At 49.4% G+C, this 22,157-nt stretch overlaps 1 protein-coding gene across 13 annotated transcripts in view; it reads left to right on the plus strand.

The window, feature by feature from the left end:
• Positions 1–22,157, plus strand: part of CLEC16A (C-type lectin domain containing 16A) — a 231,993-nt gene that overhangs the window by 171,644 nt on the left and 38,192 nt on the right. For all 13 annotated transcript variants that reach the window (XR_010124241.1, XM_054452621.2, XM_054452616.2 and 10 more), the window contains 2 exons: positions 1,704–1,908; positions 3,948–4,115. Coding sequence is in view for 12 of the 13 variants with exons in the window: in XM_054452621.2 (XP_054308596.1) it covers positions 1,704–1,908; positions 3,948–4,115 (373 nt within the window). In the remaining variant the exon portion in view is untranslated. The remainder of the gene's footprint in view (positions 1–1,703; positions 1,909–3,947; positions 4,116–22,157) is intronic.

Here is a 22,157-nt window from a genome sequence, read left to right on the forward strand (position 1 = left end):
TCAGGCCTGAGCTTTGCCCTACTTCAAGGCAGTCCATTTCTTTGCCAGCCAGCCCTGGTTTCTGGAATTGCCTTGCTCAGGCCGCCCCACCTCTGCCTCGCCACAGCCTGACCTGCTGTCTGTGTCCTGCTCTCTGCGAGAACCACCCACATACTTGAAGCTGCTGTTACAGCCTCTTCCCCAACCTCCTCTTCTTCAGGATCTTTCTAATGTAAAAGTGTCTTTTACAAAGTGTGATGTGAGAAACAACTATAGAAGAATCTTTCATTTAAAAAAACACTCCATGTAAGACATTGTCCATTAAGTGACTTATGCTTATCTATCTAGGCTTTATCTAGGCTTATTATTAATTTCCTTTAGAATTTAGTGTCAGGCAAGTGTTTTCCTCCCCTGAAGAATTAATATGTGTCTTCTATCAGACAATGAAAGCCACATAAACCTTTTTTTTTTGGCCGTCTTCCAATGGGTGCTATTTGTCAGGTCTTTACTATACCACACTCCCTGCTTTAAATGCGGAATACCTCATCTGATCTTACTGCCGCGTTTTGATGGGGGTGTTATCTCCAAAGAGCCCGTGCCAAATGTAATGCCTGAGAACCGCAACCGTCTTCCTCTGTGAGCCTTTTCCAACGTTGTTCCCACCTCCTTTAACATTTCTGACTTTTGTGTTCATCCCCTCTCAGGCTTTTATATCAGATCACCTCAAACCTTCATGGGGGCAGATTCTCTATGCAGAGTCCGTTCTGAGGTTTTAGACTGGTTTGTCTTTATTATATTTTGCTACATGTTCATTTCTTCTCCACCTTTGAAACACAGCTTCCTTCAAATATCTGCTCAATGACCTTCCCTATCCCTTTCTTTTTTTTTTTTTTTTTTTTTTTTTGAGACAGAGTCTCACTCTGTTGCCCAGGCTGGAGTGCACTGGTTAGATTTCGGCTCACTGCAACCTCTGCCTCCCGGGTTCAAGCGATTCTCCTGCCTTAGCCTCTTGAGTAGCTGGAACTACAAGCGCACGCCACCATGCTTGGCTAATTTTTGTGTTTTTAGTACAGACTGGGTTTCACCCTCTTGGCCAGGCTGGGCTCGAACTCCTCACCTCGTGATCCATCCACCTCGGCCTCCCAAAGTGCTGGAATTATAGGCGTGAGCCACCGTGCCCAGCCCCTGTCCCTTTCTCAGGATTAGCTTTTCCCTTTGGGGACCAGAAGTTTCTCAAAGACATACAAATGGTTGCCAATGATGTCCCCTTCTTAGAAGAAGTAAGGAAGAAATTGATGAGTAGATGAGCGACTATATCTAAGATCATGCCAGATGGTAATAGTAATTTTGGTTCATTATCCCCGGCTTCTCAGAAGTAAGAGTTTGCCTGTCGTGTTACCTGTGGCCCCTTGAAGAGGCTTGTGGGGGTATGCTGTTATTCATGAGCTGACCCAAGTCCTCATGGAAAACAGGCACCAGCCACCACCACCGGCATCCGCTCCTTTGGGGTACTCTGTGCCTCCTCCCACACTGTCTTCTCCCACTTTGCCTGGTCTGCCTTGTGCCCATCCATGACTCTGTTGGACTTGGGAGGCTGTCAGTCTTAGATCAAAAGCAGAGTTGATTTTGGAGACCTCTTTCTAGATGCCTCATGATGCCACAGCTCCTAGCGACCCTCCTCCCAAACCCAACGAATGCCTTTTCCTTTACTTCTCACTGTGCAGGACATGCAGGTGACTGGCGTGGAGGACGACAGCCGTGCCCTGAACATCACCATCCACAAGCCTGCGTCCAGCCCCCATTCCAAGCCCTTCCCCATCCTCCAGGCCACCTTCATCTTCTCAGACCACATCCGCTGTATCATCGCCAAGCAGCGCCTGGCCAAAGGCCGCATCCAGGCAAGGCGCATGAAGATGCAGAGAATAGCTGGTGAGTGGCCGGACCCTGGCAGGGCATCCTCTGAGCACTTGGTGGGGCAGGGCTGTTTGTAGTTCTCACACTGACCTTGAGAACCCGCATAGCATAGAAGAAGACACCTATGATTCAGGAATTGTTTTATACAAATACGAAGAAGTCCCATTTCCTGGGTATTTGGTTTCTGGTCAGTTTCTAGGGCTGCATGGAAGAGAAGAGGAGCCCTCCCTAGCAGGCAGGAGGCCAGCAATAAGTAGACGTCAGTGTGGGACCACTCTTGTCAGCCCTTCACACTGAAATTCTCAAGCATATGTTAACAAAGTGCTTTGATATTACTCTACCACCTCCGATCCTTAAAACAACTCTGGAGTTCCGTAGGGCCTGCTCTGCCCATTTTACAGAGTAGGAAACTGAGGCTCAGGGACTTGCCCAAAGTCACACAGGCAGAACCCACAGGCAGAACTTCCTACTCTAAACTTACGCCTTCCTCCTTCCCCTTCCCAGTTCTTATAAGAGGCAGCCCTGCTTGGTGAAAGGCTGGAACCCTTGGAAGGAAGTCATTTTACATTTCACAGGGATTGCGGTGAATTTCTGAGAAAGCCCAACACTGCCCAGTGTTAGGAAGGCCAAGATTTCTTAGAAGGAAAGTCACAGAAATGAGGGAGATGCGTTCATTGGGCAGGAAGGCAAGGCCTTCTCCTGGGCGTGGGGGGAAGGCATGCTGTCACCACCTAAAATTACAAACAGTCTTTCTCAAGATAATCCAGTGCCATTCAGTTCAGGCACCAGTGGTCATCCTGGTGGCTGCTGAGAGGATTTTAAGCCTACCTGGGGATGTGGGGGTGCTTTCTCAAGGTATAACTTTAAAATAAGCCCTTGACCAGGCACGGTGGTTCATGTCTTTAATCTCAGCACTTTGGGAGGCCAAGGCGGGTGACTCACTTGCGCCCAGGAATTCGAGACCAGCCTGGGAAACATGGCAAGACCCTGTCTCTACAAAAAAAATAGAAAAATGAGCCAGGCATGGTGGCATATGCCTGTAGTCCCAGCTATTCAGGAGGCTGAAGCAGGAGGATCACTTGAGCCTGGGAGGTGGAGGTTACAGTGAGCCATGACTGCACCACTGCACTCCATCTTAGGAGACAGAGTGAGACCCTGTCTCAAAGTAAACCCTCAGAGGGCCAGTTTCTGGGCGTTACCGATGCGATGATTTACTGTGCTGATTTGCACAGGCCCGCGTCCCACGTTGTCGTCCCCGTCTCATTTCTCACTTAGCTGAAACTTGGCCTACAGAATCATTACTGAAGCATTTTGTAATGTGCAAAGTGACTTAAATCATTCAGCCCTTTCTTTTAAGATTCATTTTCAGAGAGGTTTTTTTTTCTTCATGTAAAGCAATTTCTCACAGCTGGCATGAAGGCCAAATACTTCATTTGAAAATTGAGAATTATGCTGTAAAGTGGCTGTTAGAACTAACGCCTTGGGTATTTCTTAAATTGATTTTAAAAAGCCCCTCCAAATGGATATATTGGGAGATCTATTTATGGAAGGGAGGATAGTGGCTGAGACAGATAAACACCCACTCATAGTTACACATGTACATGCACATACATATTTTCACATGCTCCTCCACATGTGCAGATATGCATACACACATATATGTGTGAACTCTCTGGGCAGACTCGGCCCCAGTCGCTTGGTGTCTGAAACAGCCTTTGTCAGGGTCCTTTACATGTGGAAGCTGAGAATCCAAAGTGGAAATTGACGCAGCATCCATTCCACTCGAGGAGCCCGGGCTCAAACCCCTTTCTCCTTGGTCTCAACCTTGGCCCGAAGCCCTCACTTGGCATCCGCTTGTGCCTTGAGCCTCAGTGGGATCTTTGATGTTCCACTGGTCTCTCCAGCTCAAGGCTGCCTGCCGCCCACTTGGCGTCTACCAAGTGATGCGCCTGGCAGGGCCACAGCCACTACAATGTCCCCCCCCCCCCCCAAATTCTCACCACCCCCCTCTATCCCACATGCTCAGAGTGAACCATGCTATTGTTTGACCGTAGCCCTCCTGGACCTCCCAATCCAGCCCACCACTGAAGTCCTGGGGTTTGGACTCGGCTCCTCCACCTCCACTCAGCACCTGCCTTTCCGCTTCTACGACCAGGGGCGCCGGGGCAGCAGTGACCCCACAGTGCAGCGCTCCGTGTTTGCATCAGTGGACAAGGTGCCAGGTGAGCCAGCCCCCCGTCCTGCGCTACAGCTCGTTCATCATGGTGGGCGTTCAAGGTCTTTCTCTCTGTGGAGCCTGTGTGAGCTGCCTTTCCTCTCTCAGAAGCCCTGTCGGCTGGCAGCACCAGCTTCTTAGAATTTATCAAAGTGCAGTGCAAGATTAAACACAGCCCCCAAAATAAATTTTGGCTTTCCCTTTAGTGTTTGGTTTGGTTTTCCAGAGATTTGTTGGGTATGTGGAAGAACTTCCCAGAATTGACTAAGAATTTTCTTGGAAATTTCTTGGAAACATTTAAATGATTAGTGATGAAGTTGTGGGAGAGTAATTTCCTTCTCCATGTAAGATGACTAGAAAGAGAGAGTGTGTTTGGTTCTGGTTACAACCCCCTGAAGAAGTGAGACTTCAGAAGAAGGCCATGCTGCCCACAGGTCAGCTGTCCACTCCTTCCATATGAGGGCGTCTCCTCCCACTTTTGCCACAGCTCATCTCTAACCCTCCTCCTCCGCTCCTCCCAAAACAGAAACTTGAATGGAAAGTTCATTGTTGATTTGTCAGAGTGGAAAGGACCACTTCTCCAGAAGACCGAGTTCTCCCCTTCCTGTTCTGACATGTCTGCTTTAAGTAAATCCGTATGCACCCCTATCCCTCGAAAGAGAGCCTTTCTTTTGATTGCGAAAGTTTAGAGCGCTGGCCAAGCTCTCTCTCACAACTTAACCCCTCCCCACATAGGGCTTCAAACTTAAGTTGCAAGTGTAGTGAAATGTTTTCAAAAGCAGTTATTGATTTAAGAACAAAACGCAGCCATATGAACCTGCTCAAAACCCGAGTCCTGGTTCCCCCACGTGATTTATTTTAGTTTCATTGTTTGATTTGATGAATTCATTATTTATATGTATATACTGTAGGCATATGATTTTTTAAAATCCAGACAGGAGATGATCAAATGAAAAATAAGTCTACTTTGCTTCAGAAGTAACTATTGTTAATAGTTTCTTGCCTGGCTTTCCAGAAATATTTCTTTGTATGTCATGCGTCTGTTTGTTTTTTACACATGGGGTATACCGTATGTCTGATGCTGTACCTTGCTGCTTCTTCCTTAATAGAAAGTGTCACACATTAACACGTATAAATCAACCTAATTCTCCTTAACTGTTATATGGTATTTTGTCATATGGATGGGCAAAAAAATCTTTTTTGCTGTTTCGTATTTGGGTCATTTCCAGTGTTTTGCTCTTACAGTGTCACAGTGAGCATCCTTAGGGTGTCTTCGTGTAATTGTGCAAATCTCGCATGTCTGTGTGATAAATTCCTAGCAGTGAATTTGCCAAAGGGGAAGGTTTTTAATCTTGATATATGTAGTCCCAATGTGAACTCTAGAAAAACAGTACACCAATTCACTCTGCCACCCACAGCTTGTGATTGGTTTCTCTCTTAAAACCAGTCTTAGGGCTGGGCATGGCAGCTCATGCCAGTAATCCTATCACTTTGGGAGGCTAAGACAGGCGGATTGCTTGAGCCCAGGAGTTCGAGACCAGCTTGGGCAACACAGTGAGACATTGTCTCTAGTATAAATAAAAAATTAGCCGGGCATGGTGGTGTGCACCTGTGGTCTCAGCTACACTCAGGAGGCTGAGGTGGGAGGGTCACTTGAGCCCAGGAGGTTGACGCTGCAGTGAGCTATGATTGTACCATTGCACTCCAGCCTGGGCAACAGTGAGACCCTGTCTCAAAAAGAAAAGAAAAAAGTAATCTTAGGCTGAGAGACTGATTGTGGCACCACCTGTTTTCAGTGACGAAATGTGAGATGATTCTGCCTGTTTCAGGGTCTGGAGGATTCTTTGCTTAAAAAATTCTGCAGGTTACTTCGTGTTCTGTAGCCGTGATTGCTAAGTAAATATAAAGTGTGACTGAGTCTAAGTTAACTAAGTACAAATTGACCTGGGAAGAAATGTCTTCTTTAGGGTCATTGAGGCGTCTTTCACTTTCAGAACTTACTGGTTAAGGAGAAAAGCCCAGGCCTTATTTCTGCTCCGATCCCTTTTGGAACAAGGTAGAATGTAAGTAAATAAATAGAGCCAAGCGGCCCATTCTTCAGCATCTACATGATCATTTCTCTGTTTGCAGAATGCTTTAGGATGGCTTATTGCTTACCTCTTCTACCCGGCCTGGCCTTCCAGCGGTGGGTGAGAACATCAAATGCTAGGAGTGTGGCCCGGCTCCAGAACCTGGGCCTGCCTGGCAGGGTGGTTGGCACAGCTGGGATGCCCCATATCCTGTTGCTGGTCCCAGGGCCAGCAAGCGTGAGGCTGTGCCAACTGGGACAACAGCAAGTCAGAGGTGGCTGCTGAAGGCAGCATCCACCCCTTGGCTGTGTCTCCCCTGACTACCCCTGGAAGTGCCACTCAGCTGTGAGGAGTGAGATGGAGACATTCTTATTTATCGCAGCAGCCCCGCAAAGACGGAGGCCTCGCTGCCCTCCCGCCTTGGCTTGGCCCCAGAGCTGTGTCCTGAAGAGCCTTGGCATGGTGGGAGCATAGGCTGCTCCCACCCCCATCTCAGTAGTCAGGCTCCCCCACAGCAGCAGCCATTCAGCACTTTGGAATCATTCTTAAAACTTTCACCCTGCTCCCACACCCACCAGCCTGCTTGGCCCCCAGAAAATACTGAGATCCGAGATCTCCTCTCCCAGATCTCCCAAGATTGCAACAGAAGGCTTCTCAGGATCCCCACATTCCATTCAGCCAGTGGGATCCTTCTAGTACTTAAATCAGATGACGTCATACCCCTGCCTCCAGCTTTTTGGAAGTTTCCTGTTGCACTTAGAACAAAATCCACATCTCTCCTTCTGATCTTGGGTGGTGGCTGTGAGATCCGGCCCCAACTGGCCTCTCAGATGAAGTTCCCCCAACCCCAAGCTCACTCTAGCCCCAACCCCAGCCTTGCCAGCCCCTGCTGCTTCTCTAAGCCAGCATTTCTCAGAGTTTTAGCCTCAGCACCCACGTGTTTGTTTATGCGCTTCAAAAGTATTACAGAACTTAAAGAGCTTTCATTTAGATAGATTATATTTATAGATATTTATGACATTAGAAATTAAAACTAAGAAATGCTTTTAATATATACTTATTGAATAAACCCACTGCATATATTCATAACTAACATAGTTTTCTATGAACAATAACTCTGTTTTCCAAAACATACAAAAAAAATTCATTGTGCACATTTCTGCAAGTCTCGTTAATGCCTGGCTTAATCGAAGACATCTGGATTCTCCTCTTTGCTTCTGTTTTCTGTCTGTTGTGGTAGCATGCATGCTGTGGCCTCTGGAAAAGTCCTCAGTACACCCCTGGGAGAACGAACATAAAAGAAAAATGTCTTACTATTTTTATGAAAGCAAGGATTTCCAGACCACACTTTGAGACCCACTCCTGTGAATCACTGCGGCCTTCCCTGCCTCAGGGCCTTGCACTGGATGTCTGTCCCCAGATGTTGGTGTAGCTGCCTCCCGCTAACGGCTCAAGCTTAGTCTGTGTGCCGCCTCTTCAGAGGCCTTTTCAGATCAGCTCCTGGCTAGGGTTGCCCCCTCCCTCCACTGCATTGGCCTGGTTCCTTTTTTTTTTTTTTTTTTTTTTGAGATGGAGTCTCGCTCTGTCGCCCTGGCTGGAGTGCAGTGGCACAGTCTTGGCTCACTGCATGCTCCGCCTCCCGGGTTCACGCCATCCTCCTGCCTCAGCCTCCCGAGTAGCTGGGACTACAGGCGCCCACCACCACGCCCAGCTAATTTTTTGTATTTTTAGTAGAGACGGGGTTTCACTGTGTTAGCCAGGATGGTCTTGATCTCCTGACCTTGTGATCCGCCCACCTCAGCCTCCCAAAGTGCTGGGATTACAGGCGTGAGCCACCGCGCCCAGCCTGGCCTGGTTCTGTTTATCCACAGAACTGAGGTTCCTTACCTGGCTGATGCCTTTGTGTGCCTGGTCATAGTCTTTCTCCCCTGCAGAGAGGGTTGCCTGCGTGGGAACCTTTGTGCTGTTCACCCTGTATCTCAGCGCCTAGCTCTGTGCCCGTACTCAGTATTGTTGAGTGAAGAATGAGCCTGCATTTGTTATCTGTTCAGCCTTGGAACAGAGCCCATCAAAGGCCTTCTTCCTTCTTTGAACACGGGAAGACGAGGAAAGTCCCTCTGGGGCCCTAGATACTTGGTGGTTTAGTCCATGGCACTTTGACAAGGGAACACAAAGGAACTAAGAACCCAGAAGACCTTAAGCAGCATCCCTCAGCTAAATTTCTGTCACCAAGAGAGCAAGATGTGTGTCTAAGGACCATGTACCCAGGTGACAGATTTAGGTTGGTTGCTAAATTTCAACTGAATTTCACCACCCTCGTCCTACTCAGAGTTTTACAGAAGCCACAGAGTAGTGACAGAGGGGGAGCTGGGCAGTGGAGGGAGATTCGGTCATCAGAAACCTGGCCCGGGTTGGCCTCTGATACTATGACATCTCACCACTGCCATCAAGGGCCCGTGGGCGCTGGGGCGTGACCACTTCTCACCCTCTGCAATGGTGCCCCTCCCCATAAGCCGCAGAGCGCATGGAGTCCTTGCTTCTGCCTGGATAATGATTCACAAGGAAGAAAACAACTCTGGCTGCATGCCTCGGGGTGGCTGCCAGACGAGGGTGTTTTATTAGGACACATCTTCCGATTTTATCTGCGGGCCCAGGTAATTGTCATAGAGCAGTTTGTCTCCCCTTTAGAAGCTATAAACGATTATATTTGATGAAAATATGCCTTTCATTTTCTTGGAGGAGATATTAAAGTAGTGTATAAATCAGGGCTAATAGGTGACTAGCCACTTTGGTGTATTTTTCTTCTTCCATTTGGCTTAGAAAAAAAAAATTCCAAGTTCTATTTATTGGCTGGTTTTATGTTGATGGCTCTCACCCTCACAGAATGTTCAGCTTCATGAGGGATTGTGCATGCGCCTGGCCAAGGAGGGGGGTCGGTGGTGGCCAGTATGTGGGGGTGGGCAGGCATGGCCAGGCCTAGACTCTAGCCTGAGCTCTCTGTGGCTTTGAGGTGCCATGTTGCTGTGGTTAGTGCCTCATGGACCTGGCCCATAGCAACAGCTGCTTCTAGAGATAGCATCTGTCATGATGGGCAGGGTGTCCAAAACTTGCCTGCAAGGCCACCCTTTCCATAAACTCCAAGTGGACCAGCAGACCCCAGAGCAGAAGCTGTTCCCCAGAAATGACCCAGGGGTGTCAGGGGCTACGGCCTCCCAGAACAGCCTTGCTCCTCACTCTGGGCTCCTACCGGCCCAGAGGCTGCTTCAGGAGGCCGCAGGGGACCGGAGCTGCTTACAGGTGTTACCCTGGTGGGTTGGCGGGTGTGGGAAGGGCTGGCAGAACACACAGCTCAGAGGAGCAGCCAGGCAGGTTGACATCTCCTGGCCCTTGCAGATGAGGGCTTAGTGACATGACAAAAAAGTGACCTGTTCCCACCTGGTTTACCATCTGCCGTTCCCCACCAGCCTGTTCACTCCGGGACAGGGACTTCTCTGCCTCTTCCGCTGCTCTCTCCTTAAAACCCCCCAGCCCCTCCTGTCACCAGCCCCTCTCTGTGGCCCCATGGTCCCATGAAGTCTGGCCCCTGCCCTCTTCTGGGATCAGCTCCCAGCCCTCTCCCCTCGGCTCTCTGCAATTGACACAATCCAGCCCTTCAGCCGCACTGGCTGGCTGGCTGTGTCTCACCGGGGCCAAGTGCGTCCCATTTCAGGGCCTCTGTTTTCGCGCTTCCCTCCGCCTGGAGCCCTCTGCATGGCTGGTTCCTTCTCAGCACTCAGGGCTCTGCTCCAATACCTCAAAAAGGGACCTTCCCTGAGTGCCCAGGTCACCCTAGTTCTCTGCACGGCAGCTTGTTTTTAATTGAGGTGAAATTTAACACAACATAAAACTAACCACTTGAAAGTGAACAATTCAGTGGCATTTAGTACCTTCACAATATTGTGCCGTCATCCCCTCCTCTAGTTCCAAAACATTTCCATCCCCTCAAAAGAAAACCCCATAGCCATTAAGTAGTCATCCCTCATCCCCCTCCTCTCTCCAGCCGCTGGCATCCACTAATCTGCTTTCTGTCTCTATAGATTTACCTAGTCTTTCATATCAATACTAGATACTAGAATACCTAGTATTTCATATCAATCATACAATCCATGGCCTTTCATGCCTGGCTTCTTTCAGTTTGCGTCATGTTTTCAAGGTGCACGTATCCTTCTTTTAGCTGAATAATACGCATTATATGGACAGACGTTGTTTTGCTTCCACCTTCATCCATCAATGCGCATTTGGGCTGTGTCTGCCTTTTGGCTATTGTGAATGGGCTGCTGTGAACATCCGTGCACAAGCTTTTGTTTGAACGCCTGTTTTGTTTTCAGTTATTTCCAGTATATACCTAGGAGTAGAAAGTAGGTCATGTGACAATCTAACTTTCTGAGGAATTACCAGACTGTTTTCCCATGGTCTTCATAGTCCTTAGCTTTAGCTGAAATTGCCTCTTGTATTCCTTGTTCTCTGACACTATCCTGCACTAGAATGGAAGGCACTTGGCCAGGGGGTGGGTGCAGGGTTGTGGGGGACCTCGTTTGTCTTGTCCTTGACAGTGCTGATTGATGCCTATGAAGTAGTTGCTCAGTGAATGCCGATGTGTGGGCGGATGGATGGATTGGTGGATGGGAGGCTGGGGGACAGAGGATGGGGCTGGAGGAATTGTTCAGTCTTGTTTTCCCAACAGACTATAAACCCCTAAGGCCAGGGCATTTCTGTCTTACTCAGGTCTGGTACCCGGTGCCAGTTGGTGGTGGTTTGGGTGTGAGCTGGCAAGTTGGACTTCATCCCTTAAGGGCTAAGCTGGACTTTATTCACTTCCTGTCCCAGCTTCCTACTGGGTTTGGGGCTCCAGCTGTCTTGTGGTAGATATTTAACTCCCCTGTATCACCTGAGGTCAGGAGTTCGAGACTAGCCTGGCCAACATGGCGAAACCTCATCCCTACTAAAAGTACAAAAATTAGCCCAGTGTGGTGGCGGGCACCTGTAGTCCCAGCTACTCGGGAGGCTGAGGCAGGAGAATCACTTGAACCCGGGAGGTGGAGGTTGCAGTGAGCTGAGATCTTGCCATTGCACTCTAGCCTGGGTGACAGAGTGAGACTCTGTCTCAAAAAAAAAAAAAAAAAAAAAAAAACAAAAAAAAACCACTTAACTCTCCTGAGTATCTGGGCCATGCCTTGCTTTTCACCGGTATTATCTTTATCTATCAAAAGCGCCTAAACCGGCAGGGTTGGTCACGTGACTCAGAGCACTTAATAGTTCCGTGGAAAAGCCTAGCCCGTTCCAGAGGCAGCCCTTGGCAGCTGAGTAACTTAGGAAGAATGCAGAGATGACAGTGCGCTACGAGCCAACTGAGCTGACCGCAAAGCCTCCGACCACCATCCAAAAAGGCAAAAAGAAAATCGATGTTTCATTCATAGACATCAGTTCAGACCTCCCCTGAGGATAACGTCCTAGGTGCTAATGTCATCTCATGGTGGCATTTTCCAGGAACTAATTTTTTAGTCCTCTTATTTTTCTTGTTTCTGATTATAAAGCTGGAGCCAGTTCTCTCCTTGCAGCTCCCGAAGGCAAAAAATACCCTTTCTGGAGTCACACAGGAAGAAGGACCTGGGGCTTCCTCCAGCTTCTCCAGCCCGGTCTTAACCCTTTCCCAGCCTTCAGCTCACTGCTTAGAGACTTGGGCCAGCAGGTTAGTGAGGCGGGTCCGTGAGCTATGGAAACTTGATTCCTACCCTGAGAACTTTTTTAAAGCAAAATTTATTGGGCTGCTAAGCACTTTATGCGTTATTCTTATTCGAGCTTCCCAACAGCCCTCAGAAGGAAGATGTTACCATTTTCCCTTTCTGCAGGTCAGAAAGTGGCCTACCCAAGGTCACACCAGATACCCTTCCTCCAGTGTCAGACCCTGAGTCCCACCAGCATGGTGAACCAACTTTTAATTCATAGCTAATGTAAATTCCCCTTTTCTGATTTTTTTTTTTTTTTTTTTTGAAATAAGGGGCTAACAGCAGCCACCTAAGGCCTCACTGGTACCAGACGAAACTACGTTGTCGGCTCCAACTCTAAGCATATTTTAGACAGAAAAATTTGCATCTATTTCTGGAAGTGTGAGCTATAATTTGGAAGAATTAACCATGTCGGGCACCTTATATGCGTGAATTCTATCCTCCCGACCACCCTGGAAGCTGGTATCACTTGCTCTGCCTCACAGATAGGAAACTGAGGCTCAAAGCAAGACTGCAGAGCTCACATGAGATATGCTGAGATCTGTACCTCCCCTTCCTGCCTCTAAATCCCATTTGCTTCAAGGCTGGCATTGGTGCAAGTTGAATATTCCTTATCCAAGATGCTTGGAACCATGAGTGTTTTGAATTTTGGATTTGGGGGGATTTTGGAATATTGGCATTATACTTACTGGTTTAGCTTCACTAATCTAAAAATCTGAAATCTGAAATGCTCCGATGGGCATTTCTTTTGAGTGTCATGTCGACACTCAAAAAGTTTTGGATTTTGGATTTTCAAATTTGGATTGCTCAACCTGCAATGACTGAGCTACTTCACATGGCAGCTCCGCCTGTCTCAGAATATCAGAGATCTGTAGGATAGGCCGTCCTTAGAGAGGGTCCTCAAGGGATGCCCCTGGTCTAGACAGAATGTTCCCTACTCTCCTCTTCCGTCATCCACCCTGGCATACGCCCACATCCTCGTGCCCCAAGACCCACTTCCAGTGTCTCAAGGACAAACCTGCAAAGCAGCAATGCAGAAAGATGCTCTGTCCTGAGACCACCACTTCCAAACCAGGCTAGCAGTGCAGGGCTTGTTCCTGCACAGGTTTGTCCCTGGTGTGCATGAACAAAAAGCAGAAAGATGACTTCAAAATCCTGCCTGAACAAAAGCAGCAGGATTTGAGCCCCTTTCAAAGCTTTCTGGTAATTGCCTCTAAGAGATCAGCCTTCAAGTGGTGGAGCAGGGGTGTGGGGAACAGATCCTACTCAAAAATCAGCCCTGAGCTGAGTCCAAGGGGTTGCCTGTTTGCCAAGCCTCTTTTCAGGGCTCCAGAGCAGCTGTGGAGAGCGAGAGCCTTCGGGAATCTGGAGCTGGGCTCACACAGCCAGAGAAGGAACCAAGTTCTTGGATCCGGGCCTGCAAGGTTTCCCCACTCACAACATGCCCCCCAAAGACACTTTCCCGATAGACACAGTAGCACTTGCCATAGGGAGCCCTCTCTTGCTAAATATGGACACAGTAGGCAGGGCCAGCCATCTTGCCCAGACGCTTTTCTGGGAGGTGGAGGGAGGGGAAGAAGAGAGTTCCAAAGAACTGAGTGTTGCTTCACTCTTCGGGGTCATTACCTAGCTCGGACTGCCAAAGCATCTGTATGCCCAGGAGCCTTCTGGTCATAAGAGTGTGTCAGATGGCAGGGAATACTCCCTGGTTGCTAATAGAGAAGCCCGTGCAGTAGGTGGGGGGAAAGAACAAACCCCATATGCAATCTGCCATTTGACCTGGGCTACGCCTTAGAATGTTCTGTAGGCTCGGGTGGACCCACAGCAGGGCAGCCTTGCCAGCAGCACAGCACAGGCCAGTGTCAGTGGCAGAGCAGGTGGCTTGGCCGCACACCCTGTGTGCTCACCAGCACGGGCCTGGCCCCACACATAGGATAGAGCTCTCCAGCCTCATCCTCCAGCCTCCTAGTCAAGCACATTTAGTGCATAACAGTCAGAAAAGACTGGAAAACACCAAGAAAAGATCGAACTTACCAAATCTTCCCACCCCAGGGTGTCCATGATCAATTCCAGCATCCTTTTTTTCATTGTTTTTCCGTTCATTCACAGTGGGGTTTCTTTTCCCAGCAGTAGAGTATTTGCCCAGGTGAGAAGCAGCAGAATGAAGGCACCCAGCACAAGCCAAAGAGTGTGGGCCCAAGTCCCAGCCTTCCACCTTCACGGGAAACTTGTTAGGTGGCCTTGACCCAGTTAGCTCACCTTGTTGGATCTCAGTTTATTCATATAAGAAACAGGCGTGATGCTCAACAATGTGAGTGGACTTAACAACTGAACTGTACTCTTACTAATGGCTCAGATGGTAGATTTTGTTATGTGTACCACAACCAAAAAACAAAAAATGGGATAAAAGTGTCCCCTCATTAGGCTCTTGTGACATAAAATGAGTTCATTCACCTGAGTGCCTAGAACGATGCCTAACACATACAAAACATGCAGCAAAAGTTAGCTGCTCTTGCCATGTTGTTGTTGTTGTTGTTAGTTAGTTAGTTAAGGGCTGAGCCTTGGGACCCCAGAAAATAGGTTCCTTTTCTACAGATTAATCAGTTAGCATGAACAAAATTACGAATACGGTAGCCCTTCTGCTGTCAATAACAAAGACATGCTGCAGTGGCACAGAGTTGCTCTTTCACAAAGACTTTCCCTGCGTGTTGATAAAACACCGGGGTGTAATAGAGCAGGCAGAATTTTCCTCCTCACGCAGAAGAGGCCCTGTAATCTGCCTGAGGCCCCACAGCTCTCAGAGGCTGAGCCAGGGCTGGAGAAGAGCACAAATTGGGCCTCCAGCCCGGCACACATCCTGTCCCCTGGGGTGCTGACTGCCATCATTGGCACTGCACCCACCTGAGCCAGGCAGTCCCCATGGAGTCTCACAACAGCTCTGGGAAGCTAGTGTAATTCCTCAGGACCCAGTGTCACCCAGCTCACAAGTGGCCAGCCAGGGCTCCCTGCTTTCCACTCCATGAACTGCCATGCCCTCCGTTCTGAAGTGTATTCAGAAGCAGAATACCTGGAAATCAGGTGTGCTTTGGGAACCCAACATACTCTTGCTGTATTCTACTCCATCGTATGAACCAAGAGCACAGAAGTCATCAGAGAGCATGACTTGCATCTGTGTCTCAAGTCTGTATCTAAAGGAAAAGTCCATAAAATCACCCAAGGAAACATCCTAAGCCTTTTCTGTTGGTATTTATTTTTTGCTTCTGAATCATTTGTTTTATCAACCGCAAGTTCTCATTAACAGACAAGTGATAGCAGATGCCAAGGTGTGAAGGCCCCTTTATGGCAGAAAACCGAGAAACGAAAAATTCCTAGCCCTAAATTCTGTATGTAAGTTGATAAAAGTCCACCTTGATTTGATTTTTGCCTTAAAATTTCTCTGACTAGCTCAAAGATAACCCCTGGAACAAGGTTTGGGAACCACTTTCCCACTTCCCAAGAATTAGAGTGTCTTTGGGATCCAAGAAAATGAAATGCCAGCTGGGTGTGGTGGCTCACACCTTTAATCCCAGCACTTTGGGAGGCCAAGACGAGTGGATCACCTGAGGTCAGGAGTTCGAGACTAGCCTGGGTGACAGAGCGAGATGCCATCTAAAAAAAAAAAAAAAAAAGTGAAATGCCAACATGGTGAAATCCCATCTCTACTAAAAATACAAAAAGTAGCTGGGCGTGATGGTGTGTGCCTCTAGTCCCAGCTACTCAGGAGGCTGAGGCGGGAGAATTGCTTGAACCTGGAAGGCGGAGGTTGCAGTGAGCCAAGATCGCACCACTGCACTCCAGCCTGGGTAACAGAGCGAGACTCCCTCTCAAAAAAAAGGGAAATGCAAATAAGCAGTATTGCCGAGTGCACAGTTGGTGGGAAGGAGAGTTAGTTCGTGAGGACCCACTAAGAATGGGAAAAACCAACTGAATCAAAAGACAGAGATGCAGCAATAATGGTGCCTCAGAGACAGGCAGAAGCCATTCGATTTTCCACGTGGCCCTTTCCTTCATGCCCCTGATGGGCCTCTTCAAAGCACGGCAGCTCCTGGGGGCCAGGAGACAGGACTGCCTGGTGGAGAAGAATTGGGGTAGGGGAAGAATTGGCATTTTTTAAAGGAACTTTTACAATTCCAAGGAAGTGACATGACAAACATGTTGACGAGGGTCAGGAAAAGGAAGGTTGGCTGAGCAAGCGTTTACTAAGGCCCTTGATGAATCAAATAAACACTGCACAGGGCTTACAGAGAAGCCTGGGATCAGGAGGAGGGACTGTGAGCAAGTCTTGCCAGCTAGTGAGGCTCTGTGATGCTTCTGGCAGGGCACATGCAAAGGTGTGGCTGCAGGGTAGGGATGAACAGAGAGCTGGGAAGCTCAGCAGGGCCCGATGGCAAAGTGCTTTGTGAGCTTGCCACATGGTTCGAATTTTATCCTAGAAGCAGCAGGAAGCCATTGAAGGTTCTAAGACAGATCAGGGGACATGGGCGGCAAAATGGACTTGGGTTTTAATTGACTGGAGTTGGGAAGGGCAGAGGAGAAGGGTGGAGTGGGAGGGCCACAAGACACCCTCTGGCCCCTTCACTGCACGCTCACAGCTGTGCGTCAGGTGATGCCCATGGGCGGATGAGAAAAGTCCCACAGGCTGGGGTGCATTGGGACTTTTCTGGCCATTTGCCACTGTACTTGTACTATAGGATTATATTGCTTTTTTCAAAAAACCTAAATGACCACTGTTTTCACTCAACAGCATATCCTGGAGTGTTTTTCATTTTAGTTCGCAGGCGCACCCTCATTCGATTTTGACTGCTGCGATCATCTGGTCAAACCACTATTCATTGAGCCAGTCCCCTACTGATGGATGTTTAGACGGTAGCCAGTTTTTCGTCCTTTAACAAATAATAGGCATCTCCAAGTGCCCTTGCGCAAGGGTTTCCTCAGGGTAAATAACCATGAAGTGAAAACAGAAATAGCTAGGCTGGGAAACTAACAGGATTTGGTGACCAATTTGACTGAGGGAGTGGGAAGCCACAGAGCTAGCTTAAGGCAAAATCTTAAGAAGCCTTGGTTTCCCTCCCTGAATGTTCTCTGTGCATTTTAGCTAGGGAGGGCATCTCGATGATCCCAACTTCTGACCCAACAGTCCTTGTGACTTGTGGGTCTTGTTCTGTCCAGGAGGCCTTCAGGAGTTGTGGTGACTGGCAAGGTCCCCCGGAACTGGTGGGGGTCTCCAGGGGCTGGCCCACTCATAGCTTGGCTTGTCATCTCAGACAGAACCTCCAAGCTTGGCATGATGGAGACACCAGTGAGTTCGGTTCCCACCTCCTGGCACCTCTGCTGAGGTTACAGCTTTCTACACTTCTTTTCTCTCTATAACCAGAATCCCATGACTAAAATACAGTTTTCTTTATTTGCAGCCGTCCAGCCATGGCATTTAGTATAAATGTGCTTCTCTCCAAAAACACACACAGTATTATTTTTTTAACATCTCAAATTCCTAAAGGGCCAAAAGTCAATATTATCCCAGTGTGATGGGAATGGCTGTTTTGCAACATCTCTTCACACTTAAACAGCCTGCTTCCTGAAGCCTCAGAGTAATCACAAAAACACATTCCAAAACCCATCAGCCTGGCTGCTGGATTGTTTTACTGTCTCCGTCACTCCCTGCTGTGAGCTCAGTCCTCGAAAGTCGCCTCCTCATTTTCCATGTTGAGGGTGAGAAATTCACAGCGTGATTTGGGGAGCAGATGCTTCAACTGTATGAACTACAAAGTTTGGACTGTGACGTGCAGTGACTCCTCTGAAAATGTTTGCTAGCTGGTAAAATTCAGGCTTATGGCATATGTGGTCTACTTCTAGCCTTACAGACTTATTTAAGGCCCCAGGATAAAAATCCTGTTTATCGAATGCCAGCTATGTGCTAGGCACTGGGCTAGGTGCTTTACACAAAATAAGGAGATAAGTATGTAAATATTGTATAAAGTTATTAGTCCTACTTTTATAGCTGGGGCAAGCAAGAGTCAGAAAGCAAGGTCCTCTGCCCAGAGTCTCAAAGTTCATCCCTGGAGAGGGTGCCTGCTGCTTCTACCTCTTCTACCGGCTTCCTGAGAACAAAAGTTACCTCTTGTCCTTTGTTCTTTCTTTTCCTGCTAAGTCGATTTGAAGGCTCTGCAGAGCTTCTGGGGTAACCTATGTGCCCCTTTGTTGTGGCTTTCTGAGGGCGATGACCTCACCGGCCCACAGCTGGGTCTCCAGTGCTGGGTTCCAGGCACACTCCAGCCTCCTGGCTCACGGATATCCTGTTGAACCTCAGGGATGGCCGGGTGGCAGGAAGAGTCAGTGTGGATGAAATGAGCCTTCCTCAAAAACCCCCACCACCACTCAGTAACCCGGAAAATGCTCTGAAATAGTTGACATTTACAAAGTCTTGGGCATTTGGGGAGAAAAACGTTCTTTTTTTGGCCAGATTTCCAGCATGAAGCCCAAGGGAAATGTCCACGGGCTCAGCACAGTGGTCTAGCATCTGGAAGCAGTGCTCGGCCTGGTGGAGGCCACGGCTTTCCCATCCTGCCCTCTCTCCACATCCAGCAAAGAACAAATGCAGAATCTGGCCTGTCCTCCTGTCCCCACCGTGTCCCACAGAGTGGCCCTTTGTGCTGACCCAACTCGAGGCACCTGAAAGGCTTGCTCAAGCTGCCGGACTTGAGCAGCTTGAAAGCCACCATCATCAGAGCACCTGCTGTGCCCAGGTGTAAGCCATTGTGTTGTTTAAACTGTGCCACAGCCCTGCCGAGAAAGCCATTGCAATCAAGAGGCTAGGGCCACACAACCAGGAGCCAGACCCCCCAGGTTCAAATCCACACCTACCCCTAGACAACTCTGTGACGTCAGGAAGTTCTGTGAAGCTCCTGAGCCTCTGTGTCCCCTTCTTTCAAATGGGGCTGATGATAGGACCTGCCTCACACAGCAGGAGCTTAGCTCCGCCAGCATTTTACATGTGAGTGCTTCACATGATCGTAGTGTCATAATGGCCACTGCTGTTGAGGAGGGAGCCAGGGCTCAGAGGGATAGAGCTGCCTGCCCAAGGTCGCAAGCGCAGGGGTGGCAGGCCAGCACTCCCAGCTTCACGGCCCTGGCTGGAGTCACTTGCAGGGCAGTTGGCCTGGCTCCTCCAGGCCTTTCCGTAGGGTCCTCCCAAGTATTCTAGCTAGTGCTTTTGGGCTCTGCCAGCCATATGGACAGCACCAGGCAGGTGGACTTCGGAGCACCTGCCCTGTTAGAGCCACCATGGAGGGCACCATCTCTGGCATGGTTCCTTCTTCCAGCCAGTGCACACCAAGTGCCTCCTGCACCCGTCCTAGGCCCCCGTGCAGAGGACAGCTCACTCACGGGAGGCAGACATGGAAAAGGATGACCGTGGGGCCAGGGGGATAACTGAAGTGGTGGGGGCATCAACAGGGCAAGTCACCCACAGGGTTCATGCAGCCAGAACACGGGGTGTGGGGGGGCACTGGGTTGTTGGGGACCGTGGGGAATCTGGAGGGGTGCAAGGAGAGATGTGAGTTTCATTATGCATGCTCTGGGTGGCCTCAGGGCCCTGAAGCAAGGAAGTGGCTGGACCTGACTCATGTCTGTCCAAGCTCCTTGCACGTACCGGGTGGGAAGTGGATTGGAGACAGCAGTGCGGGGCCACTGGGGTCCCACCAGAAACCAGGGCAGCTGGGTGAGGGACGGTATGGGATGTGGGAGGTGCCCTTGGCTAGCATGGTCAGTGATGGGGGTGGGGACAGTGTGCCTGGTTATGACAGATATGCTCCTGAGAACGGAGCTGCCTCTGCACATCGTGTAGCAGCTTGGGATAGGCAAAGCATTTCCCATTTGTGATCTCAGTAACCTCAGAGCATAGTGAGGTGGGAGAGGCTTGAGAGGTGAGCTGACCAGCGCAGGTCACACAACAGGAAGCAGTAGTGTGCTTTGCACTTGGTCCCCACACTGTCCTGAGGTTGAAAGGTTTAAATGACTCCGGCACTGGGGACATTTGACAGAGCATTCTGTGAGACTCATCGAGCTGCCAGCACTGGGCTAAGTATCTCCACAGCCCAGGTTCACAGCAAGCAGGGAGGAAGGTGTGGTTACTCTCCCTACTTACCGGGGGAGGAGGCTGAGGCCCAGAGAGGTGAGGTAACTTGCCCGAAGTCACTCAGTGGTAGGTGGTGTTGCTGAAACCCACTGCTAGGCCATCGGACCCCCACAGTCTGCTCAGTCCAGTGTCCAGGGATCCTCCTCAGGGCCCAGGAACCTGACAAAATTCTTGGCCTTGCCCTGGGGGAGCTGTGGTTGGAAGCTGGGGGCACTGTGATCATACTTGCATCCTCACATGCGTGGCTCCTGGGTACGCCTGTCAGAGCGCTGTGATCAAGCAGGCCTGGAGATGCCTGTGCTTGGCCCGTGGCACTAAGCAGCTGTCTAGGCTTCATGAGCCAAGTGGCATTTGCCCGATAGTTGTGATGTGTCAACAGCTTTTTCTCCTGCTTTTCACAGCCCTGGCTGGCTCTCAGCTAGAACTCTTTTAAAAATCATAATAAGGCACTGACCTGCAGTGGTACACACTGGTGCAGCCCAGGCACAGGAGCCTCTGCAGTGGAGATTTAAGGTGTGCTGGTCAGGAGCAAATTTAGAATCTTTCTGGAAGGTTCTGGGTCTGGTCAAGAGTGTAGTTAAGCCCTTCAGTGATGTGAGTTTGGGACTTTTTTAGCTTATTGTCTTCGTGGATCTACAGAGGTAGGCTTCTGAGGAAAGCAGTGGCTTGTCTTTTTATTCATTCCTTTTTCCAATAAACTTTTTTTTTTTTGGAGACAGAGTCTCGCTCTGTCACCCAGGCTGGAGTGCAGTGGCACAATCTCAGCTCACTGCAACCTCCGCCCCCCTGGTTCAAGTGATTCTCCTGCCTCAGCCTTCCGAGTAGCTGAGATTACAGGCGCCTGCCACCACGCCCAGCTAATTTTTGTATTTTTAGTAGAAATGGGGTTTCACCATGTTGGCCAGGCTGGTCTCGAACTTCTGACTTCAGGTGATCCACCCGGCTTTGGCCTCCCAAAGTGCAGGGATTACAGGCATGACCCACTGTGCCCGGCCTACCCAGTAAACATTTATTGAGCACCTACTGTGTGCCACGCCCTGTGCTTGGGGTTGGTGACCTGGTGAGCTTGCAGTCTTGTGAGAGTGACAGACAGCATTCAAGTAATCACACCCATGACTAATGCATGTATAATACAGAGCCTGGCTGGTCTAGTGGGGATGGGGAAGACGTCTTTGAGCAGATGAGTGGGCAGATATCATGCCAGTCCTCGATTGACCTCAGTAGGGATGGCACCAGGTTCCAGAGGCTGAAGAAGAGACCTGGTGCCAGCAAATGGGACATAGGGTTCATCAAGGACTTAATGTACAGGGTCAGTCCAGTGGCAGCAGGCTGGACGGGAAAACCACAGCTGCTTGTAAAAAGCATGCCACTTATATAGCAGTTTCCCTTAGCACCCTCCCCTTAGCAACCTCTACCTGGCAACCTTCATTTAACCGAAAACAAAGGGCTTAAGTGAAGCTACTGCTGTCAGCTGCGTCTGCCGTCCAGCAGATCGTGCGAGTGTTCCTCAGAGCAGACGGGATAGGGAACAGCATGTGCGGGGGCGCCCAGGGTGAGGGCAGGGTAGGCTCCCCTGGGTCCCCATAGACGTGACACCTTCTGCACTTGAAGCTGTTAAAGGCATCTTCCATTCATTCATTAACTCATCGTCAGAACCTCCCTGGGGAAAGGTAGGCATATGTTCATTTTGCAGTTGAGGTTTTCTGAGGCTCAGGGTGGTTAAATAACTTACCTGGAGTTGCACAGCTAGTGCACAACAAAGCCAGTGTCCTATCCTGGCTTGGCCTGACCCTGGCCTCCTGCTCTGTGTTCTCATTTTTTATTCTTATTCCCTGTCCTGTGTTGTTACTGATAAGGCTCAGAGGCCTGCCAGAAGGATCAGAACCCCGTAACTATCAAGCCCATTGGAGGATAATTCTAAGTCATTGACCTGAAATCTGCAAACCCAGAACCTCACCTTGAGAGTGCCTCCTAGCCCTGTCGCTCGGGACTTTCTCAGAAAACTACTAGGCTGGTCATCTCTCAAGCTACCTCATCCACCT

Source organism: Pongo pygmaeus, chromosome 18 (assembly GCF_028885625.2).
Source record: "Pongo pygmaeus isolate AG05252 chromosome 18, NHGRI_mPonPyg2-v2.0_pri, whole genome shotgun sequence".
NCBI classification, from domain to species: Eukaryota; Metazoa; Chordata; class Mammalia; order Primates; family Hominidae; genus Pongo; species Pongo pygmaeus.